Source organism: Podarcis melisellensis (assembly GCF_964234715.1).
Source record: "Podarcis melisellensis genome assembly, chromosome: 1".
Classification (NCBI taxonomy): Eukaryota; Metazoa; Chordata; class Lepidosauria; order Squamata; family Lacertidae; genus Podarcis; species Podarcis melisellensis.
The window spans coordinates 57,346,326-57,367,512 of record NC_138528.1 but is presented as its reverse complement, the minus strand read 5'-3'; the positions used below and the strand labels follow the sequence as shown (position 1 = coordinate 57,367,512).

Genomic DNA, 21,187 nt, shown 5'->3' with positions numbered 1-21,187 from the left:
CTTGTGTTTGCATACTGGTCACCTTTATCAGGAATTTCAGACTGTTTGCTTGTAGCATGCAGCCACCTAACCCACCCATCAGAAGTTGTCTAGTGTATGTTCAACTTTGACACACACCCCCACGCACACTTAATTTGGAACGGAATGTTGGAAACTTACCATGAATGTTAAACATGAGTTGAGTCCCTGAGAGGTGTCCAAGGCTACATCCTTCTAGGTAGAGAAAAGATACAGGTAAAGGACCTCTGGACAGTTAAGTCCAGCCAAAGGCAACTATAGGCTGCGGCGCTCATCGAGGGAGCTGGCATTTGTCCACAAACAGCTTTCCTGGTCATGTGGCCATGACTAAACTGCTTCTGGTGCAATGGAACACGATGAAGAGTGCCAGAGTACATAAAAATGCTATTTACCTGTTTATCTACTTGCACTGGTGTGCTTTCAAACTGCTAGGTTGGCAGGTGCTGGGTCAGAGCAATGAGAGCTCACCTCATTGCACAGAGTCAAACTGCCAACCTTTTGATCAGCAAGCCCAAGAGGTTCAGTGGTTTAGACCACAGCACCACCCACTCTAGGTATAGAGTTGCAACTAATCACATTTACACTGCACTCCACTCTTAACTGGCTTTTCCATCACTCTTGGCTTCCCTCCAAGGTCTCTAGTCCAGGGCCTTGGGTACTCTTTTTGTTCTTGCTTGTGCTATTCCTTTTCCTTAATTCTACAATGCATTTTGCTCAGCTTTAACATGAAAGGTTCAGCAAGGGGAGGGGATTGTGATTCCCATTTCCTACCTTTCAAGCAGGAGAAATGAGAATTTACTTGGTCATCTCCAAGGGACTCAGCTCGAAACCAATGTTTATGGAAGGTTTCCAACATTTTGGTCCGTGGTAGAAGAAGCAGAAAGAGCACTCTACTTCTGTCCTTTATTTTTGTGGCTTTTAGAAAATTAGTTAAAAATAATCCCTCATGTAAAAAAAAAGGCATTTATAGCAATGCTTAACCAACGTTAAGAATCCAATTTTTAAAACTGACGTGTGATACTGCAGCAACAATACATGAAGGTAATTTACACTCTAGAGTGATCCCTTACTTATGGTTAAGGTATTCCACCCATTATGTCTGCATCAATCTTAAATGCTGCTTTCCAGGGTTATGCTTAAATATTTTCAGTATAGAGAAGTGGTCTGTTTGAGCAGTGGTTTCATGAGTAGGTTAAATAGAGCATATGGCTTGTCTTCTCCCGGAGAATGTTTTATAACTGCGAAAATCATTCCGTGTGTTCATGCTTTCTAGTTTGAATAATCAAAATACCTGCTTTATCTTAATTTCTCTTCTTTGCATGCTTCTGTCAGCCTAGTGATTTAAGGAAACATCATAGAAAGGTAAATCTTCAGCCATTAATCTCTGTGGAATCTTGAACAATAAAGTCTAGTATAACTAAACTGTATTTTTAAAATGTAAATGGTTTTTGATCAGCATGACCAGAACAAAGAGTTCTCCATGCAGACCTCCACTGCTCCCTTACTTGCCAGGTGTGCTCATCTCCCTATACTATTTCTGTGGTAACACTTTGCAATTAAGGGAAGGTGGGGGACAAATAAGGATATATGAAGTCTACATACCTGCCATTTAGAATGTCTTCCCTTCCAGTTGAAGAGCTATGTTTGCATTGTGTGTAGTAGGTATTCCTTGTGTATTTTCTCCATGGCTGATTAATCCCCTTACAATCCCTGCAGCAGTAGAGCAGATATTAGAACAGGTAGAAGTTCAGTCCTATTCTTCACTTCAGGTTTCTACCAAAGCAAAGTGGGAAGGAACCTGAGCCATGCCAGAAAATAGTACATGCATACCATCAGAACTTGGAACAGATGCTCAAAGCATGTCCATGGAGAAGAAAAGTCTGTTTAAATACCCCTCTGAATTCTGGGCATTGACTTCAGAATTAATCTCAGATTCCACCAAAGTCTATTTCAAATGCTTATAACTGCAAGAAATATGAGTTCTGTGCAAACTGGCAGACCCTAGATAATACACTAACTTGGTTTGGTTAGAACAAAATATTGTATCATTGCATACAATTTTTCTTTGTTGAAACGGAAGCATATAGATGTAACAGCTATTGAAATTATAAAATCTATAACACCGAAGAATCTTTACTGTGAGTACTCTGCCTCTTAGAGATGAAGTAATACTTAAATTGTGTTTGTTTGCAGTCTCCAGTTTCAAGAGAAGAAGTTAGAGATGACAAGGCTACAATAAAATGTGAGACCTCACCACCCTCTTCACCTCGATCTCTGCATTTAGATAGAACCTATAAGGGTGCCTTGCATACAGTGAGCCATGAAGATTTAAGAGATCTAAGAAAGTAAGTTATGTTTAAATAGAATATAGCTAAACTGAAGACTGTCATCCTATGTTTTGTTTTGTTGCATAACATAAAATCAGTATATGATATTGGCTTTTTGGAGTCCTTGGATGCAAACTCCTAGCTTCAGGATTTCTCATTGACTGCCAACAGCTCATACTGTGTGTTTCCTCAACTTCCCATTTCTCCTCCTTGGCTCCCTTTCTCCTCAGACTTCTACTTCCATTGTTTGCTATTTAGTTAGTTATTTACAGAATTTTATACCAGCTATTACTGTTTTTGGGTGGTGTACACTTGAAACAGAACAAAACAGAAAATATAATACAAACAGAAAATCCCGAAGACACTTTCACAGAAATACTTGTGTGGACAGACTAATTTCCTTAGCACTGTGTTGAATATAACCCAAAATGTGTATAGTGCATATTTTTATAGACTTAACTGTATCTGCTCTACAGTTCCACAGGTTCTCAAGATGGACAAGTAAGCAATCCCAGCAGCAGTAATAGTAGCCAAGATTCCCTTCACAAAGCCCCTAAAAAGAAGGGGATAAAATCCTCAATCGGGCGCCTATTTGGTAAGAAAGAAAAGGGTCGACCTGGACAGATCAGCAAAGAGAGCGGAGGACAAGGTTGGTGCATTATTGTACCTAGAACAGAAGGCACAGCAATTCTTAGGCTAATTGTTGTTGTATAGGGTAAAAGGTAAAGAAGTCCTAGCTGTGTGGTATGCAGATTACACCTACCTATGCTAGTATAGGCATAAGTGGAAGTTGGTGTCCTTGGCTATGCAGATGACCGTCTCAGCAGAAATCCAAAATGAAAGGTTTTAGATCTGAGGCAAATAACTGTGATTCTTCCAGAGCTGACCTTAGTAAGCATTTTATATTTATTTGATTGCTGTTCAAAATACTACTTGTGCTGCTTATCACGTAAGCACCATTGTCTTGCACCTCACTGCCATGAGACCCCAAAGCTGTGACAAGCAGTCCCTGGCCTTTGCCTACCCATCTGGGTCAATTCACAGCATCCACCACTGAGTATTTCAAGGAAACTAGGGGTGGGCTCTTAAGTAGATGGATTTATTTAGAAATATTTCCAAGTGGTATATAAGTAGTATAAATCAGTGTTTCCCAACCGGTGTTCCGCGGCACACTGGTGTGCCGTGAGACCTTGCCTGGTGTGCCGTGGGAAGAGCGAGAGAAGGCGCCTGCGGGGAAAGAGGAGCGAGCAGTGCGCCTGCACGCCGCGGCGCCCGAGATCGCTTCTCCCCACCGCCCCTTGCTTCAAAAGAGGTCCGGGGACAGCGGGAAGCGCTGCCCCCGGACCTCTTTTGAAGCAAGGCTTTGCGGGGAGCGATCTCCCCGCAGCCCCTTGCTTCAAAAGAGGTCCGGGGGCAGCGGGAAGCGCAGCACTTCTTCCCCGCTGCCCCCGGACCTCTTTTGAAGCAAGGGGCTGCGGGGAGATCGCTTCTCCCGGTGCTCCGAAGCGGGGCGGGGGGGCGGGAACACCTGCCCCAGCCGCCCCGCTTCGGAACGCTGCTCCGAAGCGGGGCGGGGGGGGCGGGAACCTCTCCCCCCGATGCCGCCAGGCATCGGAACGATGCCCCGATGCCGGGCGGTGGGGCGGGAACCTCTCCCCCCGCCGCCCGGCATCGGAACGATGCCCCGATGCCGGGCGGTGGGGCGGGAACCTCTCCCCCCGCCGCCGGGCATCGGAACGATGCCCCGATGCCGGGCGGTGGGGCGGGAACCTCTCCCCCCGCCGCCCGGCATCGGAACGATGCCCCGATGCCGGGCGGTGGGGCGGGAACCTCTCCCCCCGCCGCCCGGCATCGGAACGATGCCCCGATGCCGGGCGGTGGGGCGGGAACCTCTCCCCCCGCCGCCCGGCATCGGAACGATGCCCCGATGCCGGGCGGTGGGGCGGGAACCTCTCCCCCCGCCGCCCGGCATCGGAACGATGCCCCGATGCCGGGCGGTGGGGCGGGAACCTCTCCCCCCGCCGCCCGGCATCGGAACGATGCCCCGATGCCGGGCGGTGGGGCGGGAACCTCTCCCCCCGCCGCCCGGCATCGGAACGATGCCCCGATGCCGGGCGGTGGGGCGGGAACCTCTCCCCCCGCCGCCGGGCATCGGAACGATGCCCCGATGCCGGGCGGTGGGGCGGGAACCTCTCCCCCCGCCGCCGGGCATCGGAACGATGCCCCGATGCCGGGCGGTGGGGCGGGAACCTCGCACCCCGCCGCCGGGCATCGGAACGATGCCCCGATGCCGGGCGGTGGGGCGGGAACGTCTCCCCCCGCCGCCCGGCATCGGAACGATGCCCCGATGCCGGGCGGTGGGGCGGGAACCTCGCACCCTGCCGCTGGGCATCGGAACGAGGTCCTGGACCTCTTCTGAAGGCAGGCGGGGGCAAAAGTCTTTGCTCCCCCGCCTGCCTTCCCGGGACAGCGGAGACTTCTCCGCTGCCCCGGGCGATCTTAAAATGCTGGCGGGCGGGAGCGAAGCGTTCGCTGCCGACCCCCAGCATTTTAAAATCTCCTCGGGGCAGTGGAGACTTCGCTCCCGCTCGCCAGCATTTTAAAATCGCCCCGGGACAGCAGGGGCTTTTAAAATGCTGGCGGTCGGCAGCAAAGCCCTCCTGTCCCCGGAGTTTGCGGGGCGGGAGGTGGGAAGAAGGGCTTTTCTTCCCACCGCCAGCCTTCAGAACAGCCTTCTGAAGGCTGGCAGTGGGAAGAAAAGCCCTTGTCCCCGTCCCCCCCAGCCTTCAGAAGAGGTCGGGGGACAGACTGTCCCCGGACCTGGTCTGAAGGCGGTTTCCCTAGGAACGCATTAATTGATTTTCAATGCATTCCTATGGGAAACCGTGCATTGCAAGACGAAAAACTCGCAAGACGAAGAGACTTGCGGAACGAATTAATTTCGTCTTGCGAGGCACCACTGTACTTTTTATATAGTCAATATAGGCACAGAGTTAATTTTTTTAACATTTTCTAATGGTGGTGTGCCTCGAGATTTTTTTCATGAAAGAAGTGTGCCTTTGCCCAAAAAAGGTTGGGAAACACTGGTATAAATCAACATAAATGATAAAGATGTAGAAAAGCAGATCGATATAAAAATCCAATGATACAGGGTCCAATTTTACATATCAAGGAAAGTCCTTTTGTTCAATTGTTATGTGGCTTTGAAATCATCAGATAAAGCAGCTGCAGGAAATTGATAGCTACAGGAAATGTAGGTGTATCAGTTTCTACTACAATCATAATATTTTATTTATTACTACTGTGTTTATATCCCACCTTTTCTCTAAGGAGCTCAGGGTGTCTCCATTTTATATTGATGTTCACTGTTCATTGTCTCTTGGTAAACAAAGGTTTACTGGCTTTTGAACTATACAGTTGGAACTTGAGAGTCACTTCCATAAAGGAAAGAGTTCTTTTTGCTCATAGGCCAACTGTGATCCACTGGAAGTTCCCTGCTGGAGAAAGGGTCCCCATCCACTAATTCCCTCTTCATCCTTCATCACTGCCTCTTATTCTGCTCTGGAGAGCCCTCCAGTTCTCCAGAGCAAATTTCCAGGGGGAAGGACAAATGGGCAAAAATTGCCTGCCTCCCTCTGTCGCCTCTAACGCAAATGTAACTGCTGTGTTTTAATTCTGGAACCTGCCCAATGTATGTATAACATTTTACACTGTTGTACTGCAAACAAACTTGTATGTTGGAAATAAACACAAATGACATTCATTACTGTAATTCTGCTGCGTGCTAAAGTTAAGTACAGGTTTTTTTCATTCTTGCAGTTAGTGTAATGGAAGCAGACAGTTCAACTCAGGATGGCTTGGGACTTGGAAAATTGGGAGGACAAGCAGAAAAAAATAGAAAATTGCAAAAAAAGTAAGTTTTAACTTCTCAGTTCTGATATCTAAACAGTGAATGTTCTGCAAACTGTTGCTTCAAGTTAGAATTGAATTTTCCTGTTACCAAAAATCTCAAGCTATCAAGAAAATGGATATAAAACTATGACAAAAAATCAGGTTTATCTTAAGAAATGTCTGCTGTTTTCCTTTAAATTATGCAGCTTTACTGAACCTTTAGGAATAGCTAGAGTGAAAGATGGCTATACTGGATTGTATACTGGATTGTATACTGTTTCCTGTTCATTTTATCACTATTATTATATGACGCATTGGGAACTGAGAAACAGCCGTAAGTTGAAATAATAATATAAATAAATAAATAATCTTTGCTGGTACATCGAGTCTCAGGACCTGAGTGAATAACATGGGTACAGAGTGGGACAGGGGAAAGGTTGTTATCCTGTAAGTAGAAAAACAAATGCATTGCTCGTCTTGTCAGTCAGTGTTCTGTCTCTCTTTTATTCACCCTTAGTGCATCACCATACACTATCATATTCACTTTTATCTATATTAAGTGCTTTTCAAGTTTTAGTTTTACATTTTATTTTCTTTATTTCCTTTTAAATTTTCCATTTGGTGTGGTAGTGCAAAATCAGGGTAAGTTGATTTTAATTTAACTTTTGCAGAATGTGAATGTGTGATGTATTGGGAAACTCTTTTTTAAAAGATTTGTGTTAAAACATCAGCCATTACCTTTTTGAATTATTTTCCTTGCAAGATTCTAAAGAACATTCTGCTGAAACATTTTCAGCAAAATCCTGCCAGCATCTTCATGAATTAGGTATAATTCATGAATCCCGCCATAACTTGTTAATGTGCTGTCAAACAAAAATTCTTGACATAAATTCTTTAGTCCTAGCATTTGATTTTAAACTGTTTGAGTTGATTTTTTTTTAAAAAAAATGTGTTGCAAAAATGTACTTTTGTAGTGGGTGCTGTTATCAACCGAAGAAGAGTGAATCAGTTCGGCTACAGAACAGTCAAGTTCCTCAGCTCATCTACCATTATACTCCCTAGCATTTTCACATACAGTTTCTCCCTTCACTGTGTCTAATGTGTATTTAGAAAATGAGCATATGTTTTAGATTAGAGAATATGCATTCATAGTCATATAATAAAATAAGGTAGAAAATAGTTACGGACCTCTTCTGTTTCGTTTTCGAATTTTAATGGATGGTACTTCTCAAATTGTGTTAGGAACCGTTAGAATCCTCAATGTCGTAAGAGTTCTTAAGGGAAAAGATCACTAATAGACTTTCCCAAAAGATAGCATTCCCCACACCACTTAAAAAAGCAGAACCCAAAGGGGGGTTGCATGCATTTACTTAATATACTTGTCAGTGGTTCTTGGTAACAGTAAATACAGGTTCTGAAACCCCTTCATATTGAGGCTGCCCAAACCTTTCATGTAGAAACTATTCTCCCCTAGGTAGTGCTTGTCTAGTGCACCTGCACATGATAACTAATTTAGACCAGGAGCTTCAGCAGTGTAATGGATTCTGCTTTCCAAAGGTCTGGTGCAATCCATTATTCTAATGTGACTTTTCTACTTATCTCATGCAGTGTGCTTGCCATGCTGCTGTCGCTCTTGAACAATTTGCTGTGTTCATAGAGTTGCTGAAACCAAGGGGGAAATAGATGAAGGACAATCAGTAAAAATACAAGCACTTCACAAGTATATTTTGCTGTTTTTTAAAGGCATGAACTGCTTGAGGAAGCCCGGAGGCAAGGTTTACCCTTTGCTCAGTGGGATGGGCCAACTGTGGTTGTCTGGTTAGAGGTAAGGAGTCTTTACAATAAGGAAGTCAGTGCAGCATGGCTTCTAACTTGAAACTTGTGGGTGATCCTCTTCCTGTTTTTCTCCTTTCCAGTTGTGGGTTGGGATGCCAGCCTGGTACGTAGCTGCTTGCCGTGCAAATGTGAAAAGTGGTGCTATAATGTCAGCCTTATCTGATACTGAAATACAACGTGAAATTGGAATCAGTAACCCTCTACATAGGTTAAAGCTGAGACTTGCCATTCAAGAGATTATGTCACTAACAAGTCCATCTGCTCCTCCTACATCAAGAACGGTAAGTTGGAAAGCAATGATGTCTCTTAACTAAAGAAAAGCTAGCATATCTTTTAGAATTCTGCTTTTTGTGGAGGTCTGCATTAAAAAAGACAAATACAATAAAATAAAATAAAAATAAAGTTAGGGATAGTTGTTAGAAAATGACAAAATGAAGTGACCTGTTGAAACAAGTTTGCAAAAAGTTATGGTTAGTAACTGTGCTTTAAAAAGTAATGACTGCAAGAAGAATGCCAGTTTTAGGCAGGTTCTTGGGATCATTTATGACATGCTAAGATTTAAAGGCATGTTTGAAATGTTAGGCAACTCTAATATTTTTAACTAGATGTTTGCTACCGTAAGCAGGGGTCCACAATTTTGCTCACTATGATCAGTATCCTGTGTTCTTCTGTTGAGCATGACACGCCTCCAGCCTCCCAAATTTGGAGCTGGAGAATGGGGCAAGTATCACCCACAGAGTACTGCTCCTTTTCTAAGGCTTTCCAAGCACTTTGGAAGCACAGCATCAAAGCAACCCCCAACCCTCATCTCACTTTGGAGCAGAGATCCTTTTGTGTTTCCGGCTCTGGAGAAGAGGTGTGGGGCTTGATTTTATTGTGTTCTTCCAGGACACTTGGAGTACCTTGTATAACACAACACAGTTTCTGGGACTCAGAAGGGAGGAGGGGTTTGCTTTGAAAGGCACCCGACTTAGATTGGGGATAAAACCTGTCCTGGGGGAAAGGCAGAGTTCTGACATGTCAAACCTTTGGTTGGCTACCAAGGCCAGCCAAAATTTGTGAACCCAGTATTTAAAGATACAGTACCACCCTATTTCAGGCATGTAACGTGAAAGCAATCCCCTTTTAAAAGTGGAACTAAAGGAAGTTGTACCTGTGTTGTATTCTTGTGGGGGGGTGGGGGCACAAGTTGAAGGCAGGTTGTTTTGACTGCCACAATTGAATCACATTCATTATTTACATCTGGGGTGCAGAATGTCAGCCAGTTCAGTGGGGCCTTGATAAATACTGTGCTGTGGATGTGCATACAGATGCAAATCTGCATCCATATAGGCTACATATGCACATCTCATTGTGGGGCTGGAGTGAGAGTGATGGTGACTGCGTCTTGTGAATATCCGCTGTGTCTGTAGAGTGATTTGAAAGAAAACTGACTGAAAAAGAATAAGCAGGATCCATTTCATGTTAGGATCCAGAGTTCCTGTGCTCATGGAACAATTATTGCCACATATGCTCTTGGCTTATCATAAATATATGTTATGTATATTTATGTATTATATTATGTATAAACTTAATCTGATTGCATTCTATATAATTTGGTCTCAAAAGCAACCTGCCTAAACTGAGGTGGTTCACATATAATGCCAGCCATGATTTGGTGTTACATGACTGATCTTCAAACTCTGGTTTGCAATCCTGATTTGGAGCAAAGGCAAGCCATAGTTTTTCTGATGTAACAAAAATCTGTGGTTTACCACAAACCTGTAAGTGCTTTGGAGTGTGCGAGGGGAGGCATGAGTACACAAACACAACTTGTTCAAGTACTGCCAACCATGTTTTGGCATTGCATGTGAATTGGCACATAGTATACAAGGGGATACAGTAAGTTTCTTCAGAAGGATAGATGCACTCTAAGGAACTAAAATGAAGTATCCCACAGTATTACTTGGCACTGCTAAGTGTAAGGAGTACACCTAGAAGTCATATTATGAGGAATTATACTTTTTCTAATTTTGCTTAAATACAGGGTATACATTAAGTTATTATTTGAAGGGAAATGTTTGCCTGCAGGCTTGCATCTTACATCAGTCTGTACTTAACAATCTAGAAACCATTGCTTTTGCCCATGCCTGCTCCTTATATGTACCTGTTGCTTATATATTCTGCAACCTTTCCTCTTTGTTACTGCTTTCCTTTCATTGGATGTGATTGGTTCACTTTGGGGTCATATTAGACCACAGGAAATGTCTGGGTAACACATGAAGAAATGGAAAATCTTACATCTACACCACAAACGGTTAGTTATAGCACTGAACCTTTTTGTGTTTACAGTGCTTTTCCCACTTCTTGAGTGCTTGAATCATGTGCCTCTTAATGTCTCTGAAAAGAGTAGAATATTAATTCTTCTTGGTTATGGCCTATTTTAATTACTAACCTTCTCTGAAATGTATAATTATGCTGTAAAATGTTTTTCCACCAAGGTCATCATGGGGTTGGGAGAAATTATGTGCATTGAAGGCAAAATCAGTGCATTGATTTTGGAATTCTTAAGATGTTGCCTAATATTTTACTTGGGTTTACAGCTAAAGGCTGCTTCTTGTGTGGATAAACTAAGCAGCATGTGGTGATTCAATTTACACAAGGGTATAAATATATTGAGAAATTCTTATGTACATAACTTTGAATGCATGATGCTTGCATTCCTAACAATTAGCATGCCATTATTTTGCGTTTCCATTATGGCCACATTCCAGAGGTGTCATTTTATGCGCAGAAAGGACTGTGTACACTGTTCATTGCTAGGATACATATACTAAATGTGACATAATTTTATTATGTATTTTGTGGTTTTATATCTTGATTTTATTCTGTAAACTGCCCTGAGACCCCCAGGTATAGGGTGGTATATAAATTCAATCAAATAATAATAATAATAATAATAATAATAATTTTAACAGCCATATTGCTTGTTTTGAGAAGTTTATTGACGTCAAGCCTTCTACAGGTTTGCACAGTTCAGCCATTTGATTATTTTTTGCACACTGGACTGCGGCCATCACCTTGAATTTTCTTGCATTACTAAACTTACAAATACTAACATTTGTGTGTTCTTTTGCTTTTCTAATTACGTAACATCAGGAAGATGTGGAAGGAAGCTGGGCTCAGGTTGGAGACTTTTCTTTTAAACCTTCTGTGTAAAACATCAAAGTTTATTTAACCATAGAAAACTTATTTTTTTAAAAATATATACATTGAAAAACATTTTTGAGGGGAAACTAATGAGTAAATATTTCAAATGTTAACTCACCCAAAATTTATTATTTGAGAAATTATTTGGCATGGAGGTTGGCATTATATTACCTACTTTTGAGGCTTGTTCTCCTGGAGTTCATCACCGGCTTGTGATAGCACAGCAACAAAATGTGTGCCTTTTGCTGATTTTTGTTTCTGTCACAATGCATTCAGATTTAACTAAAATCTGTTTAAATGAGTTAATAACATTTTTCTAACAGCAGCCACTTCCCACTTTGCGTAGCTGGCCAATGCCATTGATTCACATTGTAAACACGTGAAGGGATGGCTTCACATGATATGGTAAGCCAAAATACGACTTCAGTGAGGCTGTGCAAACATGCAGGGGATACTCCATACTCATTTTTACAACTGCACCATGCTGACTAAGCTCAAGTTTGACTTTGGTGTTTCATCCAAACCAGGAATCATGGTTAAGCCATCCTCTCACTAACCATGAGCTGTAGCCAAGAACAAACTTCTCTATATCTCGTGGTTAGTCAGGAGAGAACTTAGTTTTGCTCAGTTCAAGGCAGCAGAATGAAAGTCCAGAAGAGAGGGAAATAGCTCCTCTCCAAGAGCAGGTTCTCACAGTCTTACCAAGTCATTGTTTGCCGTACCCAGTTGTGCAAAGCAGGTCAAAGTTTGAAATGGGGAATTGAAATGTACCAGGAAGCTGCAGCCCTGGCACTATCAGAGAGTTTGACGATGTGCATCTTCAAATCATTCTTCACTGTTCACCTAAGTAAATGCTAGCTGCTGTATAAATAAAGTGTGAAGTGGTTTTAATTTTTAAAACATTGCTTTGCATCTTCAGTAGTTACAACCTCTTTCTTGTGTGAAACTGTAAGGCAATGACTAAATATTTTACACCTTATTTAAAATTACACTTCAATGGTTTTCTTTAAATAGACCTTAGCCTATGGTGATATGAACCACGAGTGGATTGGCAACGAGTGGCTTCCCAGTTTGGGGCTCCCTCAGTATCGCAGCTATTTTATGGAATGTCTTGTTGATGCTAGAATGCTGGACCATTTAACTAAAAAAGATCTCCGTGGTCAACTTAAAATGGTTGACAGTTTTCACAGGTAAATAGATTTAAAATAGTCTTTATTAACAAGCATTTTGTCTGTGCATTTCAACATACTTTCCTAATGCCTATTTCCTTTTTTACCTTTTAACAGAAATAGTTTCCAGTGTGGCATTATGTGTCTGCGGAGATTAAATTATGACCGAAAAGAACTTGAAAGAAGAAGAGAAGAAGGTTTGAATGAGATTAAAGGTAGCCATTTTCTTTCCTGGATTGACTCTACTTATGAGAAGTATATGAAATCATGATCCTATATTTTCTGTTGGTTGAAAAATCTCCCAAGTTGCAAGTATGTTCAATGGTAGATTCATGCCAATGTTGTATTTTGTATAGAGCTGGTGTTTATGGGGTCTAGCATAGTGTTGTTAGGTCCTGTGTTCAGAACGTTTTGACTGCATACTGGAACCACTAAATCTATGGTGTGCTATCTAAAATACCCTTGAACTGTAAACAAGTGCCTATATTTCTTTTCCTTCCTAAACAATTATATGTACAACTACTGGCCCTATTCATTTGTGAAAGAAGGAAGAATATGCGCAGTAAAAAAACTAGTGCTGTTCTGATGTCACCCTTGTGGTGCAATTTAATGGGGCAAGATACAGGTATTCTAAATAGTATTTACCTCATAGTTGCAAGAATACAGTAGTTAATAATAATAATAATAATAATAATAATAATAATAATAATAATAATAATATTTTTAATATGCTGCCCATCTGACTGGTTGCCCCAGCTATTCTGAGTGGCTTCCAACAAATTAAAACACAATACAACATCTAACTTGAGTGGAAATATTTAACCAAAGGGGAGTGGGTGAAATTAATATAATGAAAGCGCATTTGCAATTCCAGTGAGAGAGAAATGCTAGGCATCAAAAGAGACTGGAATAGCTGCACAAGGAGCTTTGAGGTCAGATTTCGAATGCTATGGATGTTTTTGTTTCTTTAAAGGATACATAAATTTTGCTAAAATTCTGTTTTAGAGACTACCGTGATTAAAGAGTATTCCAATTCTTGAAGCAAACAAATGCAAAATAATTAATGTTTAGAAATATTTGCCTTGCAGTTTTTTAATATTAAGAGCTGTATCCAACACGCAATGAGCAAACACAGTAGATTTCAGTTCACACAACAAACTGAGCTCCTGCAATGGTATTTGGTCTTCCTGTCCTCCCCTCCTGCTACCTATGTGCCTTCAAGATCCATTCCTGAGTGCTGGGGAGTGCTCTGGAACAATTCTGGGGACATTACAGGGGCGAGGGGAGAAAAGTTTACGTCAGTTGCCTTGTGCAATGTTCGATTCCACCCAGTGTCTACAGTGTTGAAGGAATATTTCATAACCATTACAGTGGTACCTCGGGTTACATACGCTTCAGGTTACATAGGCTTCAGGTTACAGACTCTGCTAACCCAGAAATATTACCTCGGGTTAAGAACTTTGCTTCAGGATGAGAACAGAAATCGTGCTCCGGCGGCACAGCGGCAGCAGGAGGTCCCATTAGCTAAAGTGGTCTTCAGGTTAAGAACAGTTTCAGGTTAAGAACGGATTTCTGGAACGAATTAAGTACTTAACCTGAGGTACCACTGTATATGCCAGTATCAGACATTTAGCTGCTTCATACCTTCCATATTTACAGTCACATCTGTATTTGGTGCAGAACAATACAAACTGTTGACAATGTATAAAACACTTCATTTGATACTAATTTTAATCAAGTGGCAATGCAGTCCCAACATTTATTTCTAAGCTTCAGTAGTATGCAGTACAGGAACCACACTTGAAAGAAATTGTATTTTATATATATTGTCAACTTTTTAATGACTCATAACTTTGCTTTCCCCCCCTACAGATGTCCTTGTCTGGAGCAATGACAGAATGATTCACTGGGTGGTGTCGATTGGTCTCAAAGAATATGCAAATAACCTTATAGAAAGTGGAGTTCATGGCGCACTTGTGGCCTTAGATGAAACTTTTGATTACAATGCATTAGCTCTTTCTCTACAAATTCCCACTCAAAATACGCAGGTAATAATGAAGAAATTATTTGATGGGGATGATTTTTATTCATTATCAGAATACAACACTGAATAAGAATTTGTAGTGTGTGGCCTATTTTAACCCTGAAATACTGTATTGGTGTCAAAGAGCATAATGAATCTGTGGGATTGAGATTTAACGTTTTTTAAGGCAGAAGTGGGAAGCATATGTTTACTCTAGGTGCCAGATATTCAATATCTTATACATATAGATTTTCCAACTGTAACCCAAAAGTTTGAAATAAGTTTTGCTAATTCTTGTTCACTTAGGCTCGTGCTGTGCTGGAACGAGAGTTCAACAACCTTCTAGTTATGGGCACAGACAGGAGGTTTGATGAAGTGAGTATTTTGGTTTTTAGTTCTATGATTCCATCCAGACTTCTTATTTGTACGTACAGCCACCACGAGTTAATGAAATCCTGCAGCAAACCTTGGGCTCAATTATGGGGACTTTTAACTGGAGTGTGTTTTTGGACTCCCCCTCCTGCGCATTCACTGCCAAGAGATGCAGTCAAGGGGCTCCTAGACAAATAAGAAGATAATCTTTCCCCCCCCCCCCTCTGGTGTCACAGCACCTAAGATTAAGAACAGTTTTCCTGTGCAGGCAGCTGACTCACTGAGATCAAAGATATTTCCACTATTGATCAGTTTCTTTGTTTTAAATTTTAGGAACGGAGTTCTGTATAACCATTTATTCACTATTAGATGTTCAGCGTTTATAAATCACCAAGAACCTTTCACTACTCCCCACTTTATGGTTGTACAGTATTCAATATAGCACTACGGTGAACATTCCGTCAGGGCAAGGATTTATTCTTGTGCAGCAGAATATGTCCTGCCCACCTCCACCCCACCAGTGCGAGCAGATTTTAAGGATGGCACAGGCTGCATGCAGGGAGGAGGAGTGGGGGGGGGGACCCCTGTTAATCCTTGCACTAGTTAGTGCAGAACTGCCTGTACTGTATTGGCTGTGCTTCATTTTAACGTAGGTTTGCTCTGTTCTATCTCACTAGAAGCAAGTAACTCTAGTCCTCTAATGAGGTTTCCCAGTAAGCTCCACAAACTCTGCAGTGCAGATTCTTGTGCAAACTGCACCACAAGTGAGAGAAAACAGTGTCTCTTCTAAGCTCTCTACACATTCTGGAGGTCTCAGGAGAGACAGAATCTTGTTTCACTTGCAGGGAGGCTTGGGTAAGTTAAGGAACAGGAAGGACTCCAGCTGTTTTCTTATTGAAATTTCTGTGCAACTGACAAAAATCGCCACCTCTCATTGAAGCCATTTGTTCTCACTGCATTTAGGAAGCTTGGGGGTGAAAGTGGAGCTCCTTCTGACATGAATAGCAGTTTGAAAAAAGGGGGGAAGCAGGGAAATTTCTGTAGGTTCCGTTTTTCTTTTCATGCCACAGTGCAACTGAGAGGAAATGTCTCTGCCAATGTCCTCTCTGCATGTGCCAGAAGATTTGGTTTGTGGAGGGAATTGAGGTTAATGAGGTCAGATAGAAGTTTGGTAAGCCTAGTCAATATTTGTTGATTCCTATTTTAACATAGGAGATTTAAGACGTTTAAGTAGAGTTTTCCATCCTCTTGAATTTGTTATAGCTCTGCATTCGCTGTACCATGTTGGGCAGTGATCATGGCATGTTTTGTTCTTTGGATAAGTGTCAGGCAACTGAGAGAAAGAACTATGCCTCCTCTCTGTGTCGTCCTAGTGGGAATTGTCACCACACTTGCTGTGCTAAAGCATAGGGAGAAAGTGGATCGAGAGATGTTTTTCTGCCTCTCATAATATTAGAAAACTGGGTCATCCAACAAAGCCAAACATTGGAAGATTTGGGACAAGCAAAACGAAGTACTTCTTCATACAGCACACAGCTGAACTACGAAATTCACTGTGGAGTGAATATAAGTTGCTAGGAAGCACAAGTGGGAAAGAGTGCTGTTGAACTCAGGTTCTGCTTCTGGCCTTCAGGCATCTAGTTGACTGCTGTGAGAACAGGATGATGGACTAGATGGGCTTTTGACCTGATAAAGCAGGTCTTTTACATTCTCAGGACATGTATGCCACATCTACGTATTCAGGGAATAAGCCCTTCAAGTATAAGAGTAGCTTGAGGAATTTATCTCAAATGTGTGCTAGTGAATCTGTTTCCCACTGCAACCCTGGCTGTCTTCTGCTGTTTTCAGTCCAGTAGAGCTGGCCCAAAGTAGCACACTAACCAAAACACAAAAGCGGTCAGGCGTGAATAACTTTAGGATCATTTAGTTTAGGTGGCAAAGTGCCCACTTACCATGGGGGGCAATGGAGGTGAGTCAGGGCTTTTCTAGAAACTGAGGTTTGATTATGGTTATGCAGCACTGGAAAGAACTGAGCAGTCATATAATCAAGTAAGCCTTGATTTTAAAAAAGCAGACTAAACATATAAGAGTGAACAGGGGCAAATGGAAAGGTCAAATTTTGTAAGTGTTGGTTCATTTTTGTTCAGTATCTCAACAGAACAGAGTACAGTATACACCCTCCAACCCCTCTTGGAGATCTGTGGATGCTATCCCTGGCTTGCTTTGTTTATGAGACAGCTGAGTTTCTGTAAATTGTACTCCTTCTCAATGAGTTTAAATAGTTTCTTGATTTTTATGTCAAAAAGGATGATTAACTATTGAAAGGCTTCCTATAGGGAGAGCACAAGAGAGTGAGGAGGAGGAGTTGCGGGATGAATGGTACAGCTGTGCACTGTAGCTTTCTACTTCTGATAAGAGAGCTGGTTGGAGGGGAATTCACAGAAGGAAAAGGCTTAAAAAAGGAGAAATATAACATCACCTTGTTTTTCCTTCCTTACGTTCTGCTGGAAATGCCAAAGAAGGTGATGGTGATTCAGTGAGGTGCAGGACAGACCAGGAGGGCACTTGCAAATTGGGTGGGGGACAAGGGATACTCAGGGGGGAAGGGGAGTGGTCAGTAGAAAAGGGAACTCACATTCAAGGGAATTCCAGCATGCCAGAGCTGTTAAGGCTGAGTGGAAAGAGGCTTGAGGAACAAAAGGGTAGCCCTGCAAAGGGAATTTCCAAGCACACAAAAAGGAAGGCCAACTGTCTTGTTTGTCCTTGTTTAACAAAAAAGTAGTAAGCTTTTCATTGTTTTTTTGAAGTTCAGTTTACAATACTGCCTGGATATCACTCTTTATTTCTCAGGGCTGTAGGTAGCCAATTAATAGGCAGTACAGTGATTTAATTAGAACCAGAGGAGAACTGTAGTCCTGGAGATTTCAAGCTATTTGAATCACTCTCTTGTCCACATCAATGAGAATTTTATGGGAAACTCACAGCTTGATTTGTCTGTCCAGCTAAATTTTTGCTTAGCTTATTTTCTCAGACAAAGCAAAAAGGAAACTGTTCAAGGTACACAAAATGGCAACAGAACTGCCCTTCTCACAAAAGGCTGCAGAAACATTTCTTTTCTGCATTAATTTCGAATTCAGTACTGAATTTTTGTAACTAATGTAATGTCTGCTAAAATTGCTTGTTGTATTGCATAGTTTCAAATTCCTATTAGATGGGGGGGGGGGAAGACTGTCAGAGACTGACAGCCATGGGAGTAGATAGTCTTTGAAAAGGATGCATGAATGTTGGATTTTTATACTTCATCAATAAAACGATCAGCAACGTGCAAAATATGTGGTTCCAAAGCATCTAAAAATCTAAACCAAAGCACAATGTTCTGAGCCCTCTTGAATATTATGGTTGTGTTGTATATTAATCATATATTAAAGTGTATTGCCTTTCTTTTTTTCATGTTCAATCTTTGTTACACTTGTTAACTTGATAGGATGATGACAAAAGCTTTAGACGAGCACCTTCATGGAGGAAGAAGTTCAGACCAAAGGACATACGGGGCTTAGCAGCTGGATCAGCAGAGACTCTCCCTGCAAACTTCAGAGTTAACACCTCAATGTCTTCACCTTCTATGCAGCCAAAGAAGATGCAAATTGATGGTAATGTAGTGCTTATTTTTTTTAAGCATGATGATGATTTATGCCTGAGGTTGTAAGTGTAATCATCTGCTTTCTTTGTATGGGGAGAGAGGAGGACTTAACCCTGTGCATGACTTTCAGTAATGCTTTAATTTGTCAGTGAATGATGGCAGCATTAGTAATACTATTTCAGCATTAATAACTGTTCACTTTCTGTGAGACCTAATGAAGCAAACTTTAGGATTGTTTTCAAATGATTTAGAAATCTTTTTTAAAAAAAATATCTGTGTGGTAATGGAACACATCTGAATCTATGTAGCGCATAATGCAATATTGTTGCATGCAATCCACAAAATATTATTGCTGTACATAATCCAGTTTCAGCTGAGCTTGTATGATGCTCTGCTCCAGTCCTCTTGGTGGATAGGTATTATTCAGCAGCTGGAAGTGGTAGATTCTACCAGCTATGCAGGTTTTACCAGTAAACAACCTGATTCCTTAACAAAAGGTGGGGAGTCTCTGGCCCAGATGCGCTCTCTCAGTAAATGTCATTAGCCAAGACAACCAAGGCAGTTTCAGTGATGTGGCCAGGGCTAAAGTCAGATTGGAATGGATCCATGTAATCAGCTTTCTCCAAGCATTCCTAAGGCTAGGCCACCATCACCTTCTCAAACACCTTGCTGCAAAACGGTATATTTGCCACTGGGCAATAGTTTTAATACTTCTGGGTCCAGGGAGGTCATCTTAATGAAGGGACGCACAGCTGCCTCCCTCAGGGCAGATGGGACACCTGCTATAGTGCCATCTCTCATGTTTTATAGAGTTGTAAGTTACCAAGAGAGTCACCTAGCTCAACTCTCTACAATGCAGGAATCTTTCGCCCAATGTGGGGCTCGAATCCATGATCCTGAAATTCAGAGTCTCATACTCTACTGACTGAGCTGTCCCCTTTCCTTGACCTCTCTTCATTTTGGTTAGTTCTTTTATGGGCTATGTTAGTCAGGTATATGGAGAGGAACTGTGTCAGTATTGGCACAGGAGCATAGGGCGGCGAGTCACCTGACCTTAAACACCTAAGTGAGAAGCTGCCATGTGAATATAGCTAGTACGAGGCTTATAAATTCATGACCCCAGGCACCACATTGAATGCTGCTCTAGGGATAAAGCTGTTAATGAACCTAGGAAGCTGTCTTACACCAATGCAGAGCGTTGGTCCATTAGTATTGCTTCCAATTCCTGAGGCCCTCTGCACACAAAGCGTGTCTTTTGCCATTGAGCTGTGACACCTTTTCCAAATTTGTGATTGAGGCATGTGGTTGGTTTGACCTACTGGAAGAATGGAAAGTATATGCTGGTATAGTTTGGTGGGCTGCAGCCAATTTGACAATTATCGGTGGCCCTCAATATGCGCAAGGTTTTCCATCCTTTTCATAAAGTGGCTTACAAATACAAAGTAGTGAATATGTAGCCAATTACTTTACATTCTGCGTAGCTAACATTTTGTAACTTTATGTTGTTACTGTAACTGCATTGATATGTGATTCTAATACTAACTGCATGCTGTGTTCTGCATGTCTTCCTGATTGTTGGAATAGGCAATGTATCAGCAACACAAAGATTGGATTCTGCTACAGTAAGGACTTATTCATGTTAAAGCCTTTTATTGGTAAGTAACAGTGATAGCCTCATTGGGGTGCATTGATGTTTTTAAAGTTACAGTATACAAATATAGGAACACATTCTTGACATCTTTCTGGTTGCTGTCTGTGGCATGCTGAAGTCCACATTGATTCGGAAGATGTCCCCCAGAACCACAAACTGCTGTCCAGCCTCATTAATTTAGAAAGCAGTTTTGTGATTCAGCCAAGCAGCTGTAAAAAGGAAGTTAGTGAAATAGTCCATATACAGCACCAATATATAATCCCCCTTTGAACAGCTGTCATACCTAGTCCTCAAACTACTTTTTAAACTCCGTAATTTAGACATAAGTTTGAGTTCTGTGGGGACACCTTTTGAAAGGCTCTGTGCGCAGGAGTCATACCCCCTTCTGTATGTCTTTGTGAAATGGGCAGTATATAAATAATTTAAATAAATCTACATTAGATAAATGTAAAAAAATAAATATTTTCATGCGCTGATAACTGTACTTTCAGCACCAGGCTTTCTAGTTTGTTTTTGGAAGATTGAAAAGGGGGAACTTTTATGTAATGTGCAAATAACTTGTATTGGGGTTTGTAGTATTGTAAATACAAATGCATCTGTATACTTCAAAATTTTTATTCTGTTGTACTGGGTAAGTGAATGAACAAAAAGCCATGCCGGACGCTGCTCCTTACCCTTTAAAATTCTGTCCAACCCTTAAGGGCTATAATCCTGCTTTAAGAAATAAAGGCTGCCTTCATGGGGGTAACCAAGGGAAGGCAGGGGGGCAGCCTGACTATGCCCATGGCTAGATCAGCCTCTTCAAGTAAATGGTTTGGTTTTTATTTAAAATATGTCTGCCTTAATTATATCTTTGGGGAGACAGTGCATGGGAATACGTAACATTTTATTGTATATAAGACTGATTTATAAAATATTATTGTTCTTCGAAAGCTACCTATAGGAAGTACTTTACAGCTAGTTGTGCATCTGGTGCAGTTGCGCTCGTGGGGCCAAGAGAAGTATCCCACTTGTGCTGTGACACTTCTGAGTAAAGTCGTTCCATACAACTGATCAGCTTTTGGATGTAGA

At 41.8% G+C, this 21,187-nt stretch overlaps 1 protein-coding gene across 8 annotated transcripts in view; it reads left to right on the top strand.

The window, feature by feature from the left end:
• The window catches only part of PPFIA1 (PTPRF interacting protein alpha 1), a 56,882-nt gene that overhangs the window by 34,110 nt on the left and 1,585 nt on the right, over window positions 1-21,187 (top strand). The window contains exons 17-30 of one of the 8 annotated variants that reach the window (XM_081891199.1): window positions 1,351-1,380; window positions 2,212-2,363; window positions 2,822-2,994; window positions 6,165-6,258; window positions 7,980-8,061; window positions 8,153-8,353; window positions 10,306-10,368; window positions 11,211-11,237; window positions 12,276-12,451; window positions 12,548-12,645; window positions 14,303-14,478; window positions 14,760-14,828; window positions 18,310-18,475; window positions 20,050-20,120. In XM_081891199.1, the coding sequence (XP_081747325.1) occupies window positions 1,351-1,380; window positions 2,212-2,363; window positions 2,822-2,994; window positions 6,165-6,258; window positions 7,980-8,061; window positions 8,153-8,353; window positions 10,306-10,368; window positions 11,211-11,237; window positions 12,276-12,451; window positions 12,548-12,645; window positions 14,303-14,478; window positions 14,760-14,828; window positions 18,310-18,475; window positions 20,050-20,108 (1,566 nt within the window). In that variant the 3' untranslated portion in view covers window positions 20,109-20,120. The remainder of the gene's footprint in view (window positions 1-1,350; window positions 1,381-2,211; window positions 2,364-2,821; window positions 2,995-6,164; window positions 6,259-7,979; window positions 8,062-8,152; window positions 8,354-10,305; window positions 10,369-11,210; window positions 11,238-12,275; window positions 12,452-12,547; window positions 12,646-14,302; window positions 14,479-14,759; window positions 14,829-18,309; window positions 18,476-20,049; window positions 20,121-21,187) is intronic. The other 7 variants (XM_081891202.1, XM_081891201.1, XM_081891203.1 and 4 more) reach the window with 7 other exon arrangements.